We start from the raw sequence: 22,053 nt of genomic DNA on the forward strand, positions 1-22,053 counted from the left end.
TTACTTCATGTACTTAAAAACAATTACAATAGTATTAGGGATTTATGGACTATTTGTTTTATCTAGAAGTAACAAGTGAATTTTTCCTGAAAATGTTAACAAACTGCCTCAAGAGGGCATATGGTGGTTGTTTGCTCTTACATTATTGATTACGGTATCAACTCTCACATAAATGTGGCTATGTTGATTTTAAGATGTATAATGTAGCTGGCTTTAAAAACAGTTGTGCTTGTAAAGCACAGTAGTACAGCTGAAAAAAACCTGAAAATATATGCATTACATTTACTCGTCGTAACACATAATGATGTAGTCAGCAAACAGAATGACCTCCTCTATGCTAATCAGCACAGATCCCAAAAGCATTGATCATGTGAAACCCAGCCCGCATTTTCCTTACGTGACACCCTGAAAGCTGTTGATCAAAAAAAATCTGATGGACTTCTTGACTTTCAAGAAGCATTTGACTCAGTACTGTACCAACAATTATTAATAAAAGTATGATTGTCTGGCACACAAAACAAAATTTGTGACTGGAATGAGGATTTTATCTTGGCTGAAGAGTCACCAACAGAATTAGAAGTAAGTTCAGGTGTGCTCCAGGGATGTATGTTGGGAGCCTTATTGTTCTTATTGTACACTAAGGTGACAAAAGTCATAGGAGGGTGCCGTGCACATATGCACTGATGACCACCTACCTAATACCCGCTGTGTTTGCCTTGGGCACAGATAACAGTGGCAACGCATCATGACATGAAAGCAATGAGGCCTTTGTAGGATGCTGGTCAGAGTTGGCACCATATCTGCACAGACAAGTCACCTAATTCCCGTAAATTTCGGGAAGGGGGTGACGAGCTCTGATGCCACATTCAATCACATCCCATATCTGTTCAATCGGGTTCAGCTATGGAGAGTTGGAGAGGGGGGGGGGGGGGGGGGGGGGTGGCAGCACATCAATAGGAACTTGCCACAGTGTTTCTCAAACCACTCCATCACACTCCTGCTCTTGTGACATGGTGCATTATGTTGCTGAAAAATGTCACTGCAGTCAGGAAATGTGATCATTATGAAAGGGTGTACATGGTCTGAAACCAGTGTATAATACTCCTTGGCCATCATGGTGCCTTGCATGAACACCAGTGGACCAATGGATGCCCACATAAATGTTCCATAGAGCATGATGGAACTGCCACCAGCTTGTCTTCATCCCACAGTACAGGTGTCAAGGAGCTGTTCCCCTGTGAGACAAGGTTCATGCCATCCCATTGGCAGGGTGAAGAAGGTATCAGGATTCATTAGACAATGCAATGCTCTGCCACTATGCCAACATTCGGTGCCAATGATCATGTACTCATTTCAGTTATCGTTGACAGTGTCATAGCATTAACATTGGCACATGCATGAGTCATTGGCTGCGGAGGCCCAACATGAGGAGTGTTTCGTGTGCACTGTATATTCAAACAGACTTGTACTCTATCTAGCATTAAAGTCCGATGTTAGTTCCACCACAGTTCACTATCTGTTCTGTTTTACCAGTCTGCCCAGCCTACAGTGTCCGACATCTGTAATGAGGGGTGGCTGCCCAACCTCATGGCATCTGGAGGTGATTTTACCTTGGTTTCGTCACACATTGAAGACACTCACTACAGCAATCCTCAAACACCCACAAAGTCGTACAGTTTCAGGAATGCTTGTGCCAAGTCTCTGGGCCATCACAATCTGCCCTCAATCAAACTAGGATAGATCGTGCACCTTCGCCACTCTACACATGGACAGCACGCTTGCTGATGCTACATGCACCATGTATGTGTCTAACTAGCAGTCATTCTTCGCCAGGTGACACTGCAATCACCTGAATGGGTTTATATTGACCGTAGGGCAGTGGTCAAATATTCTGGCTGATCAGTGTACAGATGACAGTAATGTTGTGTGCACAAGGTGTGAAAAGGGCAGTGAATTTGTAATGGTGCTTGCCTGCTTTGTTTAACTTCACTTGTTGTCCTTGGTGTCGACGTACTGCGTTACTATGCTTGCTGAAAAATGGGGTTTTTAATTCCGACACTGAATACTGTAAATAATGTGGTGCACAGTTGAATTTCACAGTACTTTAATTTCACTGTTTACACCACCCCATATACACATTTAATATGGCCAGGGCACTATTGTTTAACTTTCGATAAGCCTCATTAATAGTCTGCAGGTGAACATCTACATAGTGCTACAATAGTTTCCTGTTGAACATCTACGAGCAGTAAAAACCTACCCACAAAGTTCACAGTTCTTGAAGAATAGAAACGTATGTATGGAGCAGACACCGTCATTGTTTTAACACATGGCCTAATTGTGTAACACTTATTTCACAGTTAAGTTAAAGCATTGTTATTGTTCTAACTGACACAGGTTTCTCATCTGAAACTTGGTCGTGGACTGACTGTCTCGGGACCAAAAATCAGTCCCTTATATATCTTCACAATAGTAGGTATGAGAGTTAAGGCGAATTATTTGTTTAAATTGTGAAATTAACAAATATCATTATGTAAACAATACTTTTGACAAAACTGTTAATTACTTTGGAATTAATTAAGTGCTGGCTTTGCTAACATGTTTTCGAATAGAGACAAATAGATACTTTAAGATTACTAGTAGTTGTTCCTCCAAATGTTTATAATTAGTACAGAATTTATATTTGTTTATACATCAACAATAGAATTTAAGTTATGAAACAATTACTGATTTCACCCTTAATGAAAGATACTAAATAGTAATAGTCGAAATAAATTATAGAATCAATTACATACATAAACTAAGCACAAAATTAGATCTGGTGTTATATTCTTTAAAACTAAGGGCCAACCTTTCTCTTTATGAAAATACAGATTCTATTCACATATGTTAATGGTAATTAGTTAAAAGAAAAAAACAAATTTTAAGGAGGCAGATGGCAAAACAAGGGGGAGAGTAAAAATTATCCCAGCATGCTTCGTTACAAATTGGCGAAGCTGTCATTTGTAATCAGGTGATTTATGTGAAAAGGTTTCCGGTGTGATTATGGCCACACGAGGGGAATTAACAGACTCTGAACATGGAATGGTAGTTGGAGCTAGACACATAGGGCATTCCTCTTTAGAGATCATTATGGGATTCAATATTCTGCAATCACAGTGTCAAGAGCATGGTGAGACTACCACATTTCACACATTACCTCTCACCATAGACAACACAGTGGTCAATGGACTTCACTTAATGACTGAGAGCAATGGCGTTTGCATAGAGTTGTCAGTGATAAAAGACAAGGAACACTGCATGAAATAACCATAGAAATCAATGTGGAATGTATGAGTAACACATCCATTAGGACAGTTTTACATTAATGGACTATGGCACCAGATGATTGTCATGAGTGCCTTTGCTAACAGCATGTCATTGTCTGCAGCACCTCTCCTGTGCTCGTGACTATATATCGATTAGACCCTAGATGACTGGTAAATGATGGCCTGGCCAGACGACTCTCGATTTCTGTTGGTGAGAGCTGATGTTAGGGTTCGAGTGTGGCATAGACCCCACGAAGCCATGGATCCAAGTTGTCAATGAGGCACTGTGCAAGCTGGTGGTGGCTCCATAATGGTGTGGGCTGTGTTTGCATGGAATGGGCTGGGTACTCTGGATGTTCAGCTACTTAGATATCATTTGCAGCCATTCATTCATGGACTTCATGTTCCCAAACAACGATGGAATTTTTGTGGCTGACATTGCACCATGTCACTGGGCTACAATTGTTTGCAATTGGTTTGAAGAACATTCTGGACAGTTCAAGCAAAAGATTTGGCCACCCAGGTTGCCCGACATGAATACCATAAAACATTTATGTGACATAATCAAGAGGTCAGTTCATGCACAAAATCCTGTATTGATAATGCTTTCAAAATTATGGACAGCTATAGAGGCTGCAGTGCTCAATATTTCTGCAGGCACTTCCAATGACATGTTGTGTCCATGCCACATTGAGTTGTTGCACTATGCCTGGCAAAAGGAGGTCTGATATGATATTAGGAAGTGTCCCATGACTTTTGTCATGCCAGTTATATTAATGACCTATGAAGACAATATTAATGGTAATCTCAGACTTTTTGCAGATTAATATCCAATCAGATCTTATTAAGATTTCAAAGTGGCAACTCATTTTAAATGTTTAGAAATGTAAAATTGTGTATTTCACAAAATGCAGAATAGAAATATCCTTGGCTGTGACATCAGTGAACCACAACCGGAATCAGTTGATTCATACAAATGCCTGTATGTAATAATTTGTATGCTCTGTTGTTGGTAAAGGCAGATGGCTGTTTGGTTCACTTGCAGGATACTGAAAAAGTGCAATCAGTCTACAAAAGAGACTGCTTAAAAAAAAACTTGTGCATTCCATCTTAGAACATCAAGTGTGTGGGACCCATGCCAAATCTGACTAACAGTTGACACTGAACTTATACAAAGCAGGGCGACACAAATGACGAGAGATTTATTTGACTCACAAGAGAGTGTAATGGCAATCTTGATACACCTGAATTGGCAGATGCTTGAAGATAGATGCCAATTATACCATGAAAGCCAACTTAAAAATTTTTGAGGCCAATATTAATTGAAGTACCTAGAGAAAGTCTTCATTCCCCTATGCATCGCTCCTGCATGGACCATGAATACAAAATTAGTTTAATTACAATGTGCACAGAGGCATTTAAGCAGTCAACCTGCCTGTACTTCATACATATTTGGAAAGGTAAGAAACCGTAAGATGTGGTACCATGCTTAGTACACTCTACTATACACTTCACAGTGGTTTGCAGGGTATGTACAAAGGTATACATGTAGATGTAGAACCATCTCAAAGAGCTCATTTTTTTCTACAAGGATTGGTAGTTTGTTTCATGAGGATGCTGGGGGTAGTCTTTAAACAACAAAGAATAATGCCTACCACAGTGCTTTCAAGAGTCGAGATTTAAGTCATTGTATGGATGGAAAATAAATCTGTGTTGCTCCACAGGGGATTTGCCACCGCTAGGTTTTGAAACTTGACATCCCCATCACCAAGGAGCCATATCTGATGGTCATATAAGTGGAGGTATGGGTGGGTCACTTTGTTCTAATTCCCAAGCCTGCAGCAAGTGTCTTAACTGCAAATCCCAAGCCTATGGTTAATATTTTATTGATTTCATAGCCTTCCCAACTACAATACAAAAAGCAACTGTTTAGTGCAGATTACTGTGCTAGGTGCAGTGCAGCATTGACTTGTGTGTTCAAATTGGGCATGGAATTAAAAGGGGAAGGGGGTGAATCTCAGAAATGGCACATAACACTCTTCTCCACAAAGAGCACCAAAGAAGAGTTATGGTGGGGTGAGGTGGGGGCACTTAGCTTAACATTTCAGTCTACTTGTCAGAACAGCATCAACGATGTTAAATGCCTTCAATCCAGCCACTTCAGAGAGGTTCGCAAATTAAACCTAGACATTCAAAATTTGCTGAGTAATTAAAAACTTTACATCACGACCTCCCTTGCCCCTTCTTGGCCAAAGACTAGTGATGAAAATTTATTTCATTACTAGGATTCTAACTGGCTACCTCTGGTCTGAGTGCCTGCATGTTACCCCTGGTTACAAAGGTGAGTGTAGTTGCTTCTGTTACCACAATCAAGTTCTGAATATAACTGAGTGGTCAAGTACTTGCCAATTTACAGCTAGCATGTACCTGTGTTACAATCATAATAGAATGTTTGTAACAGACAACTATAATTACAATAACACATTCTGCATTATAATGTTTCTTGTGTATGTAATTTATGAAACATCTAATTAGCTATATTGTTGTCATCCTCCAGTTCTTGGGTTTTCCTTCTAGACCACAGTTTAAAATATTGTGTGCACAGCTTAGGAAATAAATTAATATTACTGTATAAAATCTCACTAACAATGAAATCACTGGATGTCACTGAAGCTAGAATAGGAAAGGATGGGGAAGGAAATAAGATGTGTCCTTTCTGAAGGATCTATTCCAGCATTTATCTTCATTAACTGAGAGAAAACTATACCTAGATGACCAGAAGATGGGTATTTGAACCAAACTACAGAAAAAGATGGAGAGAGAGAGAGAGAGAGAGAGAGAGAGAGAGAGAGAGAGAGAGAGAGAGAGAGAGAGAAAGAGAGGGAGAGAGAGAGGAGAGATCTCTGCTCTTTGGATGTGCACGCGCTGGCTTTTCCTTTGCATAACTGCTAAGTATCCATGCCACCCCATTAAACAGACCTCCCATTCTGAGAATTCTTTCTTGTTCCCTAAGAACAAAAATACTTTTCCGTGGCTTCTGTTGTCAAATGAAAGGGTTGCTACATCCCATTTCAGTGTGTTGGGCAGCATTCTTCAAGATCAGTTGGCTAATTCCATTTCCTGCCGATTATTACCATTTTGAAACTAATGTATTCTGCAAATATATTGTTATTAATAATAATGTTGTTCAGTTACCCTTACAGGATGGAAGTGCCATAACAAATACGTCTGAAAGGTCACGCACAGAAGTGGAAGGGGGGGGAGGGGGGGGGCGTAATGCATTTTTGTATTTGAGCTAGGAACATCAGGTAAAAAGTATCTGGTTTAGTCTCAACCAGTGGCCATTTGTATACTCATTCCAGTCATTAGGTACCTTTCACTGCTCAAGCGATATACGATAAATTACTTCTAGAAGAGGAGTAAGTTCTTTCGCATAATCTTTATAGAATCATATAGGTATTTCATCTGGTCCTGACATCTTTCCACTACAAGGCAATTGTAGCTGCTTTTCAATTCTGTGATCAGTTATCTCAATATCTGCCATTTCAACATTCATAAAATGATTGAAAGGAGGGACAGTGTCACGATCTTCCACGGTGAAACAGCATTGGAGGACCAAATTCAGTATTTTGGCCTTCTCTCAGTTACTTTCCATTTCAGTGCCAATGTGGTCACTGAGAGAATCAATAGATGATTTTGACCCACTTGCTGATTTTACATATGACTAAAATCTGTTAGGGTTTTTACTCAGGTCAGTTAACATCATCTTACTTTCAAAATCATTGAACACTTCTCTCATTGCTCTCCTTGTGCTCATTTTTGCTTTGTTCAGCTTTTGTTTGTCAGCTATGTTTTTATTTCTCTTGAATCAGAGATGAAGTCCTCTTTTTTTTACATAGCGCTTTTCTAACACAGCTATTAAACCAAGGTGGATCATTCCCAACCCTTAAGATATTACTTGGAACATACTTGTCTAGGGCACATTGACTGATACCTTTGAATTTTTTTCCATTTGTTTTCCACATCTTCGTCCTCATCACTGAATATTTCATGCTGACTGCTGGGACATTCTGAAATTTGTATCCTGTCACCCTTATAGGACCCATCGTCACAGAAGCTGTCACAGTCTTATGATCACTGATACCTTCCTCTACATTAACTGATTTGAAAAGTTCAGGTCTGTTTGTTGCCAGGATGTCTAAGACATTACCCTCATGAGTTTGTTCTCTACCTATCTGCTCAAGGTAATTTTCGGACAAGACATCCAGAACAATGCCACACGAATCCCTATCTCTGGCACCAGTTTTGATGGCGTAACACTCCCAATGTATACCTGGTAAGTAGACGTCTAGAAGTCACCCCTATTACAACGCCATGATCAGGAGAATTATTGATGATATTCCGCAAGTTCTGTCTGAAGCACTCTACAACTACTGATACTGACCCAGGTGGGCTATAAAAGCATCCGATGATCACCATTTTTGACTGTTCTTTGACACTCAATTTCACCCAGATTAATTCACATTCAGAATGCATGATAACCTCACTAGATTTTATTGACTTTTTTTACTGTAATAAACATGCTGCCACCATTGGCGACTAACCTATCCGTACGATAAACATTCCAACCTGAACTTAGGATTTCATTGTCATTGACATCTGGTTTCAAACAGCTTTCTGTTCCCAATACTATCTGTGCATCATAACCTTCAGCAAGCAATACTAATTCTGGGACCATCTAAAAGCATATTAATCTTTGCTATCTCTGATTGGTGAACACCAAGTTTCTCTGAGGTCACTGTGGCTGATTTGACAGGCAAATTTTCTTTGATCCCAAGGGACGGGTTCTCCTACCTACAAAAGCCCCATGTGCATGCTACACGTACTCCATTACCGCAGTAGCTGCTTCCTCCATGTAGTACATGCCTAACCTATTAAGGGGAACCCTGCAATTCTGCACCTGATAGCAGAAGTCGAGAAATTCACATCCGATATCTTCGCAGAGTTGTCTGAGCTTCTGGTTTAGATCTTCCACTCTGCTCCAAACCAGTGGACTGCTATCAAGCCTGGGTTATGATGCTACAACTAGACAGCTTAGCCTGCACCCTACGTGCATTCTAGTTGCCTTCACTAAATCAGCCAGCCGCCAAAAGGAGCTGAGGATGGTCTCAGAACCCAAGCAGTAGGCATCATTTGTGTTGACATGTGCCACTACACGCAGCTAGTTGCATTTAGTGTGCTCGATAGCCACTGGCAGGGCCTCCTCCACTTCATGGATGAGACCTCCCAGCAAACATACTGACTGCACACTGGAATTCTCTCCCACCTTGCCTGCTATCTCCCTGAGGGGCTCCATCACCCGCCTAACATTGGAGCTCCCAATGACAAGCATGCCCACCCTCTGAACTTGTCTGGAGTGGGCAGGAAAACTGACCACTGGCCTAACAGGAGAGGCATCCCACGCTGGCTCAGAGTTATCATCAACACTGGGTAGCATCTTTTACCTGTTGCAAAGATGTAGGGAGCCAGCCGCACAGTCTGCTCCCTCTTTCGCTTTCCTCTCAGTGACACGTGAACCCACCACTGTTTGCCACCCACTCTGGAGTGAGGATGGACTGGTCAGATGTTGCATACCAGAAGCCACAGCAACATCTGGATCACCAGGGGACTCCAGTGGCACCAAAGGTGTCGCAGATCTCATCACTGGTGCCCTGACGTCACTGCAACTTTGAGCACTAGCTAGAAGCTTGTCGACAGTAGCCAATGCAGCTTCCAGCTGTTTATGTACAGCAGCCAACTCTCCTTTGTGTCTGCTCACAACAAGCACAGTCCCTAGCAATATTGTACTGTGTATAAAATAGATATAAGGTCTCAAATGGTGCCACTGAATTTGAAATGTATACAGAATATACCCAAGGAGAATAAAGTAACATTAAAAGGAGAATAAAGTAACACTTGGAGTTGCTGTGTAGATTTCTCACCGCAACCTATTAAACAGAAACGAATTTCTCTACTGGAGCTGATGTATTTACAGATACCTATTATTAGAAATCCTGTTTACTGAAAAGTTACTGCACAAGATAAATATTCAAATTTAAATGTACTGATCTAAACTATATGCTGTCTACTAGCACAAAATTATGACTTTGTGGCATGACGGAGTTTCTGGGGATGGGAAAATTAACAATAGGAAGCCACCCTGCACCAGGATATTCACAAGACTTACGCAAAAACAAAAACTATGATCAATTTTCTAACCACTTGTCTTACACACGTATAGTTTACTTCTTTGCAGAAGCACATGAAAAAAAAGAAAAAAAAAAAAAAAAAAAAAAAAAACCAAAAGACTAATTTAATTTACTGCTTATCAGACAAGTGCTGCTGCTGCTGCGCTTCCTCTCGACTCGGCAGCTGCCACTACTCTTTGAACATCTATCTTACAGTACATTAACCAAGATTTAAAGGAAGGAAGGAAGGAAAGGAAAAGAAAGAAAGAAAGAAAGAAAGACAAACAAACAAGCATGCTCTTCTGGATAGTTTTTGAAGCCTGCATTTCTATACTTTAAACTTTACAACTCAGTTCAAACCTTGCAAAAAGATAGATAAATGGAGAGAGTTAACATGAATTTTATTTTTATACAATAATCTTTATCTATTGCTGAGCTACAATGGTTTAAACTCAAGCTAAATGTAATACGTAAAAGTCATTCTTAGGTCAAATGAATAGATGGAAAGAGTCCAATAAAATAAATAAAAAACGAATTCTCATGTAAAATTGAAAACTCACTTTCAAAAATTTAGACTCATTCAGAATTTACAAGCAAAAAACATAGCTTTTATGGATTTTCAATGCATGCCACTTCTTTTTTCAAAATTGTGTGAATCAGTTCAAATTTTTTGAGAAGGTGAACAAATGCAAGTAATTAATGGTCATATTGTTTTGTGAAAACTTCATCTGTTGTCACAATAGAAACAATGTAGTTCAAAAGACAACAGTCACCTAATGTCAAAATTATGATACAATAAAAGTGGAAACCAGAGTGAAAAATGCTCCTATTGTAGCAGAAAAAAGACAAATGTGTCCTGAATAGAGTTAGGAACATACAATAAGGGAACTTGCTTTTCGACTTATGTGGCAGCTTCAGAGACATTTAAGCTAAAACATCTTGACAATTTCACACTTTTTTTATGAGTTAACCCCACTTCCCCAGCACCAAGAGCTCTCTTGGATCCATCCACTTTTACATGTATGGTGAGACGTATAAGAACATATTGACACAAATTTATGTGCTTCTAGAGAGATGGATGTGTCTTCAATAGAATGTATCCCAGAGTCGGGATGCATGCATTCTGAACTTAAATGACCCACTGTATCATATTTCATGACATGACAAATGCCATGTTGGATGACATGATGCCACACATGTCATGTTATATGACATGACATCATGTATCATATTACTTTACCTCACACGATGTATTTTATGATATGACATGGGTACTAATAGTAACAAGTAAAAACTTGTGAACATGTCAAGATGTTTTGACGTAAATGTCTTTGAAGCTGCCACATAAGTCAAAAAGCTAGTTCCATTCTTTATATCCCTAGATCTTCTCAGGACAGATTTGCCCTTTTTTTGTGCTATGATAGTAGCATTTTTCATTCTGGTTATATTATAATGAACTTTACTAATTAATGCTCATGGAAAAATGTTACAGAGAATAAAAAAATTAAAAATTAACAGTTTAGTAGCTAGTATGTTGCAAAAAAATATGATGCACCTAACTGTTGAATAGATTCATGATAATTAATTAGGATCGAAATTTTTGGCATGACTCTTGTACTTGGATTTTATATAACCAAAAAAGAAATACCAGTAGTAGCTTTCTACAACAAACAGTTTCTCTATACCTTTTTTGAGTTCTGAAAGTCCAAGAGCTGGCCAGTATACTAACAACAGTATTTTAAAAATGCTGTGACACAAAATAAAATAACGGTTTTCCATAAAGAGTGGCAATGTAAACATGAATCAATAAGAATGCCCTACAAATAAATTCATGAAAGTACTTACAAATGTCAGATGATTGCAGTAAGACTGAGACACGAGAACAGTTGTTGTTGCAGCCTGGAACTGGCTCCAGAATGATTAATCTTTCTCCACAGGTTTGCATGAGAAACACTCTGTAACCTTCGGGCAGTGGCTAAATGTGCAGAGAATAACTTGAATGATAATATTTCAAACCTATGTGTTAATGAACCAAAACCATGTTTTGGCTTAAAATATTTTTATTGTACCTGATAATATGGTGGAGAATTAGCTTCATCAATCAGAATGAACCTTTCAACATTGACAGTATTTGGAAAGAAATGTGGTCTCTTGAACAGGCTTCTAATTATTCTGGCAGGTTCAAGACGGTTGATTCTCCTGAAATGATTTTTTTTAAGCTATGTGAAATAAATTACAACCATGAGTTTCGATATACCAGCCTGAAACATTTAAACCAAACTTTTAAGTAAAGTATAAGTTTTCAAGTGGTTAAAATGAAGTAGTGGATTAGCATTCCAACAAGCTACAGAAACTGAGAATGCACAAACATTATTCATTTGATAGTGCTCCAAGCAGAGAGTGGTATGTGTATATTTCGGTAACTAATTAAGAGTAAAATAAAAGACACCTACCAAATAGATATGTCACTGTCACACAGCACAAGTAATGACAATACATTGACCTATCAAAAGTACCCCGACACTCCTAGATAATGTGGTATTGAGCACTAGGTGTCACCAGAGGCAGACCTGCCAGTGCAAAAGAAGCTGCAGAGTATTGTGTTGACAGTAGAAAACCAGTATCAACAAAATGGGTTGGTTAGGAGAACATAATTATTTTGAAAATGGACTAATCATTGGATGTCACCTGAATAAGTCCATCAAGGACATTTCAAGCCTTCTAAAGTTGCCTAAGTCAACTGTTGGTAATCTGAACGTGAAGTGGAAATGCGAAGGAACAATCAGAGCTAAACCACGACTATGCAGACCTCATTCACTGACAGACAGGGACAGGAGAACATTGTGGTGAGTAGTTCTAAGAAAATTTCATGAAATCAGGAAAAAGGGAATCACCACTGAGTTCCAAAATGCTGTCAGCAATGCAGACAACTACAATGGCCAAGCAGTTCCTTGTATGTGCTTGCATTTCTATAGTCAATGCTAAGTAATACTTGAGGTGATGTAAAGAGTGACACCACAGGACAGTGGATGACTGGAAAGAAGTGAGAGTGACAGGTCACACTACACCCAGTGGTGACCCAATTTAAGGGTTTGGGTGATGTGGATGCCTGGAAAATGTTACCTGCCATCATGTGTAGGATCGACAGTGAAGTACGGATGAGGTGGTGTTACGGCATGGGGGTGCTTTTGTGGTTAGGGTGTGGTCCACTTATTACACTTAAGAAAATGCTAAATACAGAAGGATGTGAACACATTTTACAACACTGTGTACAGCATACAGTAGAGGACAGTTCAGAGATAATGATTGTATCAGTATGGCAATGCAACCTATCATAAAGCAGCATTTGTGAGGCAATACTTTGTGGACAATAACATTCCTGAAATGTTTGTTAAAGAATGTCTTGTAAACACCTGAGTGGCATTTAAAGCGACTAGTAGCAAAACCAGTATTTAATGTAGATGCCCCCGACAGTGGCATCCGATACAGAGGACAACAAACAACTGTATTCACATCAATGTCTAAACCAAACAACTCCACACATAATGGTAAAAACATTAGTTTGCTTACATATTATGTATCTCAACATCAATGATGAGCATTAATCGTAAATTGTTCATAACATTCAAATCAATGTTCATCTATGAAGCACACAATCATGTGGATATTTAAAATCTGATTATAACTATGTGTATGTCAATATGATAGTTTATGAAATCTGTCCTACCTTACAGTACGTGGGTTATAGTGTACGTTACTGCTATCAGATCTTAACAGTTACATTTCTTGGACACAACGGTAATATAATGTAAACATGGAACTGACACACAGTCCAAAGAGTCTAAATCACACGCCTCCCACTTTTCTGTCAAAATCTTTTAAAGAGGGACAGATTCTTTTTTTGTGCTCCTACAGGGGCATTTTTCAACTGGTATTAAAAAGTTTCACCATGGGCATGATACTAAGGACACCCTATATCAAAGGTTGTGCAGGCATTGGAAATTCCTGATGCCATTGTGTCAAGTGTGCACTGTAAATATATTGCTGTGGGGAAACTGCCAACACCAGAGTCAACTGTCATGGCTAAAAATATGTTGATGATAGTAGCCACTGTCAACAGATACCAGGGCCACAGTACAACAAATCAGTCAACAATTCAATGCTGGATGACAACACTTGATTATTAACTGTACCATCTGAACTATCTCCTCGCTATGAGGTATACAAGCTTCTGGCCCATGTGGGTAGCTCTGTTCATTGCATGTAACGGGGCACAGAATTAGCATGAGAGCAGGACACAGCCATTGGAAGTTTGAAGTATGGAGAAAGGACATCTGGACTAATGAGTTATGGCACTCATAGGTTCACATCAACGGAAGGCAGAAGTATGTGAAAAACCAATTGAGTAACTGCAACTTGCTTGGAAACTGACACCTTTCAGGCAGATGGTGGAAGCATTTTGTTTAGGTGATATTTTCGTTTGATCAAACATGCCTCCTGGTATTTCTCCTGTCATCTCTAACTGGCAAACAGTAGAGAAACCTACTGAACAATCATGTACGTGACAGTTCCAACAAGCAAGTAATGTTTCAGAAACAAAACACACAAAAACATTTTTTTTCACACCAATATTTATTTTTACAAGAAAGAGCATTCCTTAAACTACACTCCTGGAAATGGAAAAAAGAACACATTGACACCGGTGTGTCAGACCCACCATACTTGCTCCGGACACTGCGAGAGGGCTGTACAAGCAATGATCACACGCACGGCACAGCGGACACACCAGGAACCGCGGTGTTGGCCGTCGAATGGCGCTAGCTGCGCAGCATTTGTGCACCGCCGCCGTCAGTGTCAGCCAGTTTGCCGTGGCATATGGAGCTCCATCGCAGTCTTTAACACTGGTAGCATGCCGCGACAGCGTGGACGTGAACCGTATGTGCAGTTGACGGACTTTGAGCGAGGGCGTATAGTGGGCATGCGGGAGGCCGGGTGGACGTACCGCCGAATTGCTCAACATGTGGGGCGTGAGGTCTCCACAGTACATCGATGTTGTCGCCAGTGGTCGGCGGAAGGTGCACGTGCCCGTCGACCTGGGACCGGACCGCAGCGACGCACGGATGCACGCCAAGACCGTAGGATCCTACGCAGTGCCGTAGGGGACCGCACCGCCACTTCCCAGCAAATTAGGGACACTGTTGCTCCTGGGGTATCGGCGAGGACCATTCGCAACCGTCTCCATGAAGCTGGGCTATGGTCCCGCACACCGTTAGGCCGTCTTCCGCTCACGCCCCAACATCGTACAGCCCGCCTCCAGTGGTGTCGCGACAGGCGTGAATGGAGGGACGAATGGAGACGTGTCGTCTTCAGCGATGAGAGTCGCTTCTGCCTTGGTGCCAATGATGGTCGTATGCGTGTTTGGCGCCGTGCAGGTGAGCGCCACAATCAGGACTGCATATGACCGAGGCACACAGGGCCAACACCCGGCATCATGGTGTGGGGAGCGATCTCCTACACTGGCCGTACACCACTGGTGATCGTCGAGGGGACACTGAATAGTGCACGGTACATCCAAACCGTCATCGAACCCATCGTTCTACCATTCCTAGACCGGCAAGGGAACTTGCTGTTGCAACAGGACAATGCACGTCCGCATGTACTCCGTGCCACCCAACGTGCTCTAGAAGGTGTAAGTCAACTACCCTGGCCAGCAAGATCTCCGGATCTGTCCCCCATTGAGCATGTTTGGCACTGGATGAAGCGTCGTCTCACGCGGTCTGCACGTCCAGCACGAACGCTGGTCCAACTGAGGCGCCAGGTGGAAATGGCATGGCAAGCCGTTCCACAGGACTACATCCAGCATCTCTACGATCGTCTCCATGGGAGAATAGCAGCCTGCATTGCTGCGAAAGGTGGATATACACTGTACTAGTGCCGACATTGTGCATGCTCTGTTGCCTGTGTCTATGTGCCTGTGGTTCTGGTAGTGTGATCATGTGATGTATCTGACCCCAGGAATGTGTCAATAAAGTTTCCCCTTCCTGGGACAATGAATTCACGGTGTTCTTATTTCAATTTCCAGGAGTGTATTTTTCTACATAGTTGCCACCAATGTTCAGATATTTGTCATAGCAGGACACCAGCTTTTCTCTTCCCTCTTCATAGAAAGATGCTGCTAGTGAAGACAGCCACTGCTGAACACTGTTTTTTGTGTCATCATCACTGCCAAAGCACCTTCCTCCAAAATCATGCTTAAAGTTCAAGAACAAGTGGTTGTCACATGGTGCAAGATCAGCACTGTATCGTGGGTAATCAAACTGCTCCCAAATGAGTTGCTGAATAAGGTTTTGAATAACACCACAGGATGGGGATGTGTGTTGTCATGAAACAACACAATGCCTTCACTGGGCATTTCACACCTTTTGTTTTAAATTGCACACCAAAGTTTTCTCAATATTTCACAGTATCATACTGCACTGACAGTTTCACCTCTGGAAAGGACCTCAACAAGCAGAATCTCCCGGCTGTCCAAGAACACAGTGCACATGACTTTTTGTGCTGTGAACATTGTTTTGAATTTTTGTTTCTTGGGGCCTCATGAGTGCCATCACTCCATCAACAGTTGTTTTGGTTCTGGAGTGATGTGACAAATCCAAGTTTCATCACTGGTCACAATTCTGTTCAAGAATTCATCTTTCTCATCATTGTATAGGGCAATAATGTCAAAGCACTGCCAAGCCTCTTCATTTTGTGGACATCTGAAACCATTTTCGGAATCCAACAGGAATTTGTGAAAATTTAAGTGATTTGTGACAATCTCATCCAAAACAGTTTTTGACATTGGCAAAAACTCATCACAGAGTATTATTATTGTGAACCATATGTTTTCACCAATTTTCTCATTCACTTTCTCAATAAACCATCATTGGCAACAGAAGGCTGCCCACTCCATGCTTAATCGTGACCACTGGTCCATCCAGCACTGAACTGTCTCACCCACTTTTTTGCCAGTTTCACCATAAATCTCTATAAGTTAATGATGACTTTCAGCTGGCTTGATTTCCTTTGTGTTCAGAAACTGTATTACAGAATGCTATTCACAGTAGGGAGGCTCAGAGATTGTCTTCAACATTTTGAATGATCACTAACAACTGTAAATACACTACAATCTGGCTTTAATGGCATCAGTGAAAAGACAATGAAACAGAGACAAATGTGAATGTGCAGAACTGCGACAATAGTGCTCCAGTGGCAGTAAAATGGTACTTACTTTCCAAACATGCCTTGGAGATCCATCTGTTTGCCTCCAGCAGCCCACATGCTACCTGTTGCTACAGCAAGACATTGCATCGCCCTTTCATTCCTTAATAGAGTTGGAATGGTTTGAGGAACATTCCACATACATGATGGTGCTTCTGTTGTCTCCCAAGTCGTCTAACATCAATCCAAATGAGCACATCTAGGATACCATCAAGATATGCACACTTTGGAGAATTGGTTGAGAAATTATTAATCAGGGTAGCTTTCCAATTCTAAGTCTCATAGAGTCTATTCCATAAAGTGTCACTGCCATGTGCACACAGAAAACGGTAGAAAGAAAATTCTGGTACTGCGCTCCGCGGAATTTGAATCCGCGCCAGACGTCATGGACGTCGAAGACCCATAGAGGTCTCTGCAGCATCGCGCCGTAAGCTGTGGCGGCGTGTGCCTCCTGGCCCGCTTTTAGTGTGAGGGCGCCACAGTGGAACACGTGGTCCCAGTGGCGAATAGCGGTGCCCCCGACAGCATACTTAAGCGCTTGCCTCGCGCTCAGCCAGCAGTCTGACATTGTGTTTCATCTCAGGACATATAGTCTCAGAAAGCATATTGACTTCATGTTTCTATTCCAGTGGACGTGGTTGTCTTGTTTGGTTCGTTACTCTGTTGTCTGTTCTTGTTCTGTTGTAAGGTCCTCCGTTGGTTGTGTCCGTCCTCTCCTGTTGTGTTTTTGTTCGCGGGCCACTCCGCAGGTGCCGCCGCGTTTCCATCACTACTACCCCCCGACCGATCCAGTTGCCATTACAACAAAAATGGTAGTGCAGAATGCTAAGGAAAGGAGAAGAGCACATCTGAAAGGAAATCAGGAATAGGGAGACTGTCGTAAATTAAAACCAGGCATGTGGGGGGATCTGGTTGACCATGTTCCTGCCATTACATCCGACAACATGATTTGCAACATAATACTGGTTACTTCCAGCATATAAAGTCATTCTGGGGCCATTCTTTCTGACTGACTAACTGACATACCTAAAAATAAAACTTATTGCACAACATATATGCACAGGGAGATCATATATGTGGTTACAGCTTGCCCTATCATTGATAATGGATTATTTGCCAGTACTGATGTTGGGATAGGTATTTCTAGCAGTGTGTACATAGCTGTGAAAAATGCTCATTTACATGAATAAAATCCAGGGAAAGGAAAAAAAAGGGATGGAAGGATTCAAGGTGACACAAATATGGGTGTCACAGGTTGCATGGGTGAAAAGGGTGTGAAAAGTTACAGGGAGGATTTTAGTGTCGATCTCTATTCTGGGAATGATTTAAGGAAGTATCAACGAATTTACGTAATTTAATCATACTCATAACACACGAAGCTCCAGCATGGCAGCTGTTAATAGACTGTCTGATCTTGGAAGATATTCCATGACAGGCAGGCATTATGTGATTCACCAGTGTGAACCACAACAAGTCAAGAGATATGCTTATATACAAGATCGTAGGTGTAGCCTTGAGATGCAAAATCATTTATAAGACCAAAGACTATAATTACTGAAACGGTGTGTGTCAGAACAGACTGATGGTACAGGAAGTCAAAGGATAATGTTGATTTTGAAGTGAAGGTATTGTTGCTTATTTGGTGCAGTTAATTTAAACAGAAGTGTATACGTCACCAGCATGTAGATGAATATGATGATCAAGAAAAACAGCAGATATTTTGGAAAAATGCTAAATTAATTTTTAAAAGTTTAGCTACTTTGAAAAATTAACAAATTACACTTGATGTAGCTCTAAAATACAAACATCATATACTGTCAGTCTAGAAACATTCAAAAATTATGTGCTAATTTTTTATATCTATTTGTATGAAGAAATGGAGAACTAATAAACCATCATCTTCACAATTAAGATGCCTATTTGTCACTTGAATCTATCTTAAACATGACTAGTAAATGGTCCTTTCAACACACACACACACACACACACACACACACACACACACACACACAGAGAGAGAGAGAGAGAGAGAGAGAGAGAGAGAGAGAGAGAGAGAGAGGAATAAGTATCGTTCTACATCCAAGCTTCATACACATAACAGGATCTATAGAATTTGTAGATAAATAAAATAAAAAATAAAAGTACAAAATGTCTAGTAAACATGGGCTCTTAGATGCATCCTTTAAGGGCTATTAGCACTTGTTCATCTTCACTAGTGTGAAACACATCTCTTCTACTGAACAAGTGCTCACAGCTCTTAACCCTGTAACTGCTCTGGACGTGTTAACGCGCGTGCCTTTGTACCTGTCCCTGTGTGGTCTGAATGTGCTTAGGCGTGCCACCAGTAGACACATTCAGAGTACCAGGTAGAAGGACTGGTGGCACGCGTAAACTCGTTCAGACCACACAGGGACAGGTACAAAGGTGTGGGCGTTAACACATCCAGAGCAGTTAAAGGGTTAAGATATGTATTTAAGAGCCAGTAATTACCAGACTTTTCTCTTGTTTTGGTCTGTACTGCCTCCTTCAAAAATATGAAAAGCAAAGAGCTTGCAGTAGAAGAGATGTGTTTCATAGTATCAAAGACAAACAAGTTCTCATATCTTTTAAAGTATGCACTTTAGAGCTGTCGTTTACTATACATACTACACATTTTTTTTCTTTTTTTTGTGTAAATGATCTGTCCCTATGCTCTTTACATATTTTGTTAGGAACTTTCAATTCTCAAAACAAAACTGTTTGGATAATTGCAATGATAATGAATTAGAGAACCACTCACTAAATAATCTAGTGCTGTTACCATGTAATATGTCCATCTCTTAAATATGTTGGATTTTCTGAGAGATTGTGATATACTAGTTCTTCTATTGTATTCCATGACTTGTTGTTGCTCATAACCCTTGAAGCGTCTCTATCAAAAATATGCTTGTTGAAAAAATACATTATCTGGACATCTGAAAGGGTTACTTTTGGTGACTTTCCCTGTGAAGAAATATGGTGAACCTGCATTACACATTTCAAATCATTGCTAATTTCACACATATACCTAACATAATGTGTTTAATACCTTAACAATAAATGGAAATCCTGCATGTGGAAGTTGTTTCACTGGCTCAGCTGTTTCTGAAAGATCCAGAACACTTCTAACTTCTTCACATGGCCAACAGTACATGTCTGATGCTTGGAAATATGGATTTTCAATCAAGCAAATTTCATCATACCAAGCTGAAAAAAAGTGTTGAATGGTGTAAATTAATAATATGTTGATGGTAGGAAATGAATATCTCATAACTCCACCTATCTGTGAAAACTAAAACTTGTAATTCCAGTAACCAGTAACGCTATGATCAAAGAAATCTTTGAAAGTGCATGGATAAAAGATTTCAAAGTGCACGGATTTCTCTAATCTATCAATAATTACACTTCTGTTATACAGTTACACATATAGCAACTTCCTGTATCACTTTATATTACTTTTTAAGAAACCGTTTTTGCTTCAATTGCAAAATTAAACAAAATGGAGTTACAAGGTTTTCATTGCTTACTATCAAAATGTATATACACACTTCTTTCCTTGAGAAAAATGCAGTCTTTGACAAATAAACTTAATGATCTCAAACTGGTAGTAATCTGAACAAAAGTTTAATAAGGACTACAGATTCATCTTATTTTCAAAAGAACATGAAACTACTTTGCTGTAGTGATGAAATAATAGAATGTACGAACACATTCTTTTCTGCTTGCAAAGAAAGTGAAGAAAGAGCAGTAACGTCCTAATTTACAGTTTCTACATCTACAGTACATCTATACTCTGCAAACTACAATGAAGTGCATGGCAGACAGTATGTCCCATTGTACCAGTTATTAGGGTTTTTCCCTGTTCCATTCACATATGGTGCACGGGAAGAACGACTGTTTGAATGGCTCTGCGCATACTGTAATTATTCTAAACTTATCCTCATGATCCCTATGTCAGCGACACATAGGGGGTTGCAGTATATTCCTAGAGTCCTAATTTAAAGCCAGTTCTTGAAACTTCGTTAGTAGACTATCTCAAGATAGTTTACATTTATCTTCAAGAATCTGCCCATTCAGTTTCTTCAGTATCTCTGTGACACTCTTCCATGGATCACACAAACGTCACCATTTGTACTGACTTTCTCTGTATACATTCAGTATCTCTTGTTACTCATATTTGGTACAGGTCCCACACATTTGAGCAATATTCTAGAAATGAGCACATGAGTGATTTGTAAGCAATCTCCTTTGTAGACTGATTGCATTTCCCCAGTATTCCACCAATAAACCAAAGTCTACCACCTGCTTAACTCATAACTGAGCCTATGTGATCATTCCATTTCATATCCCTACACAGTACCAGGTATTTGTATGAGTTGGCCGATTCCAACAATGACTCATGGATGTTACAGTCACAGGATACTCCATTTTTTCATTTTGTGAAATGCACACTTTTACATTTTTGAACATTTAAAACAAACTGCCAATCTTTGCAACACTTTGAAGTCTTATCAAAATCTGACTGAATATTTATGCAGCTCCTTTCACACAGTACTTCATTACAGATAACTGCATCATCTTCAAAAGTCTGAGGTTGCTGTTAATATTGCCTGCAATGTCATTAATATACAGCATGAACAGTAAGGGTCCCGACACACTTCCCTCGGGCACACGCAAAGTTATTTCCATGTCTGATGATGACTTCCCATCTGAGGTAACATGCTGTGCCCTCCCTATCAAAAAGTTCTCAGTCCAGTCACAAATTTTGTTTGGTAGCCCATATAATCGTACTTTTGACAATAAGCATAGGTGTGGTACTGAGTCAAATGCTTTTTGGAAATCAAGAAATACTGCATCTACCTGACTGCTTTGATCGAAAACTTTCAATACGTCATGTGAGAAAAGTGCAAGTTAGGTTTCACATGATTGATGTTTTTAGGATATATGCTGGTTGGCACGAAGGAGTTCATTGTATTTAAGGTAACTCATTATGTTTGAGCTAAGAATATGTTCTAAGATTCTACAACAAATCAATTTCATGGATATCGAACAGTAGTTTTGTGGGTCACTTCTATTATCCTTCTTGTAGACGGGCGTGACTTGTGCTTTTTTCCAAGAACAGGGCACGATTATCTAGAACAGATTATAGTTAGTAGAAATGCTAACTCTGTCACAAATTCAGTATAGAATCTGATAGGAACTCCATCGGGCCCTGGAACTTTGTTCAATTTTAACAATTT

The 22,053-nt window shown here is 40.2% G+C and overlaps 1 protein-coding gene across 2 annotated transcripts in view; it reads right to left on the bottom strand.

Moving 5' to 3' along the window:
• Positions 1-22,053, bottom strand: part of LOC124607182 — a 58,876-nt gene that overhangs the window by 9,139 nt on the left and 27,684 nt on the right. Inside the window, exons 2-5 of one of the 2 annotated variants that reach the window (XM_047139401.1) lie at positions 19,863-20,020; positions 19,596-19,777; positions 11,605-11,734; positions 11,381-11,529 (exon numbers count right to left, since the gene is read on the bottom strand). In XM_047139401.1, the coding sequence (XP_046995357.1) occupies positions 11,386-11,529; positions 11,605-11,734; positions 19,596-19,777; positions 19,863-20,020 (614 nt within the window). In that variant the 3' untranslated portion in view covers positions 11,381-11,385. The remainder of the gene's footprint in view (positions 1-11,380; positions 11,530-11,604; positions 11,735-19,595; positions 19,778-19,862; positions 20,021-22,053) is intronic. The other variant, XM_047139400.1, reaches the window with a different exon arrangement.

This window comes from Schistocerca americana, chromosome 3, assembly GCF_021461395.2.
Source record: "Schistocerca americana isolate TAMUIC-IGC-003095 chromosome 3, iqSchAmer2.1, whole genome shotgun sequence".
Taxonomy (NCBI): domain Eukaryota; kingdom Metazoa; phylum Arthropoda; class Insecta; order Orthoptera; family Acrididae; genus Schistocerca; species Schistocerca americana.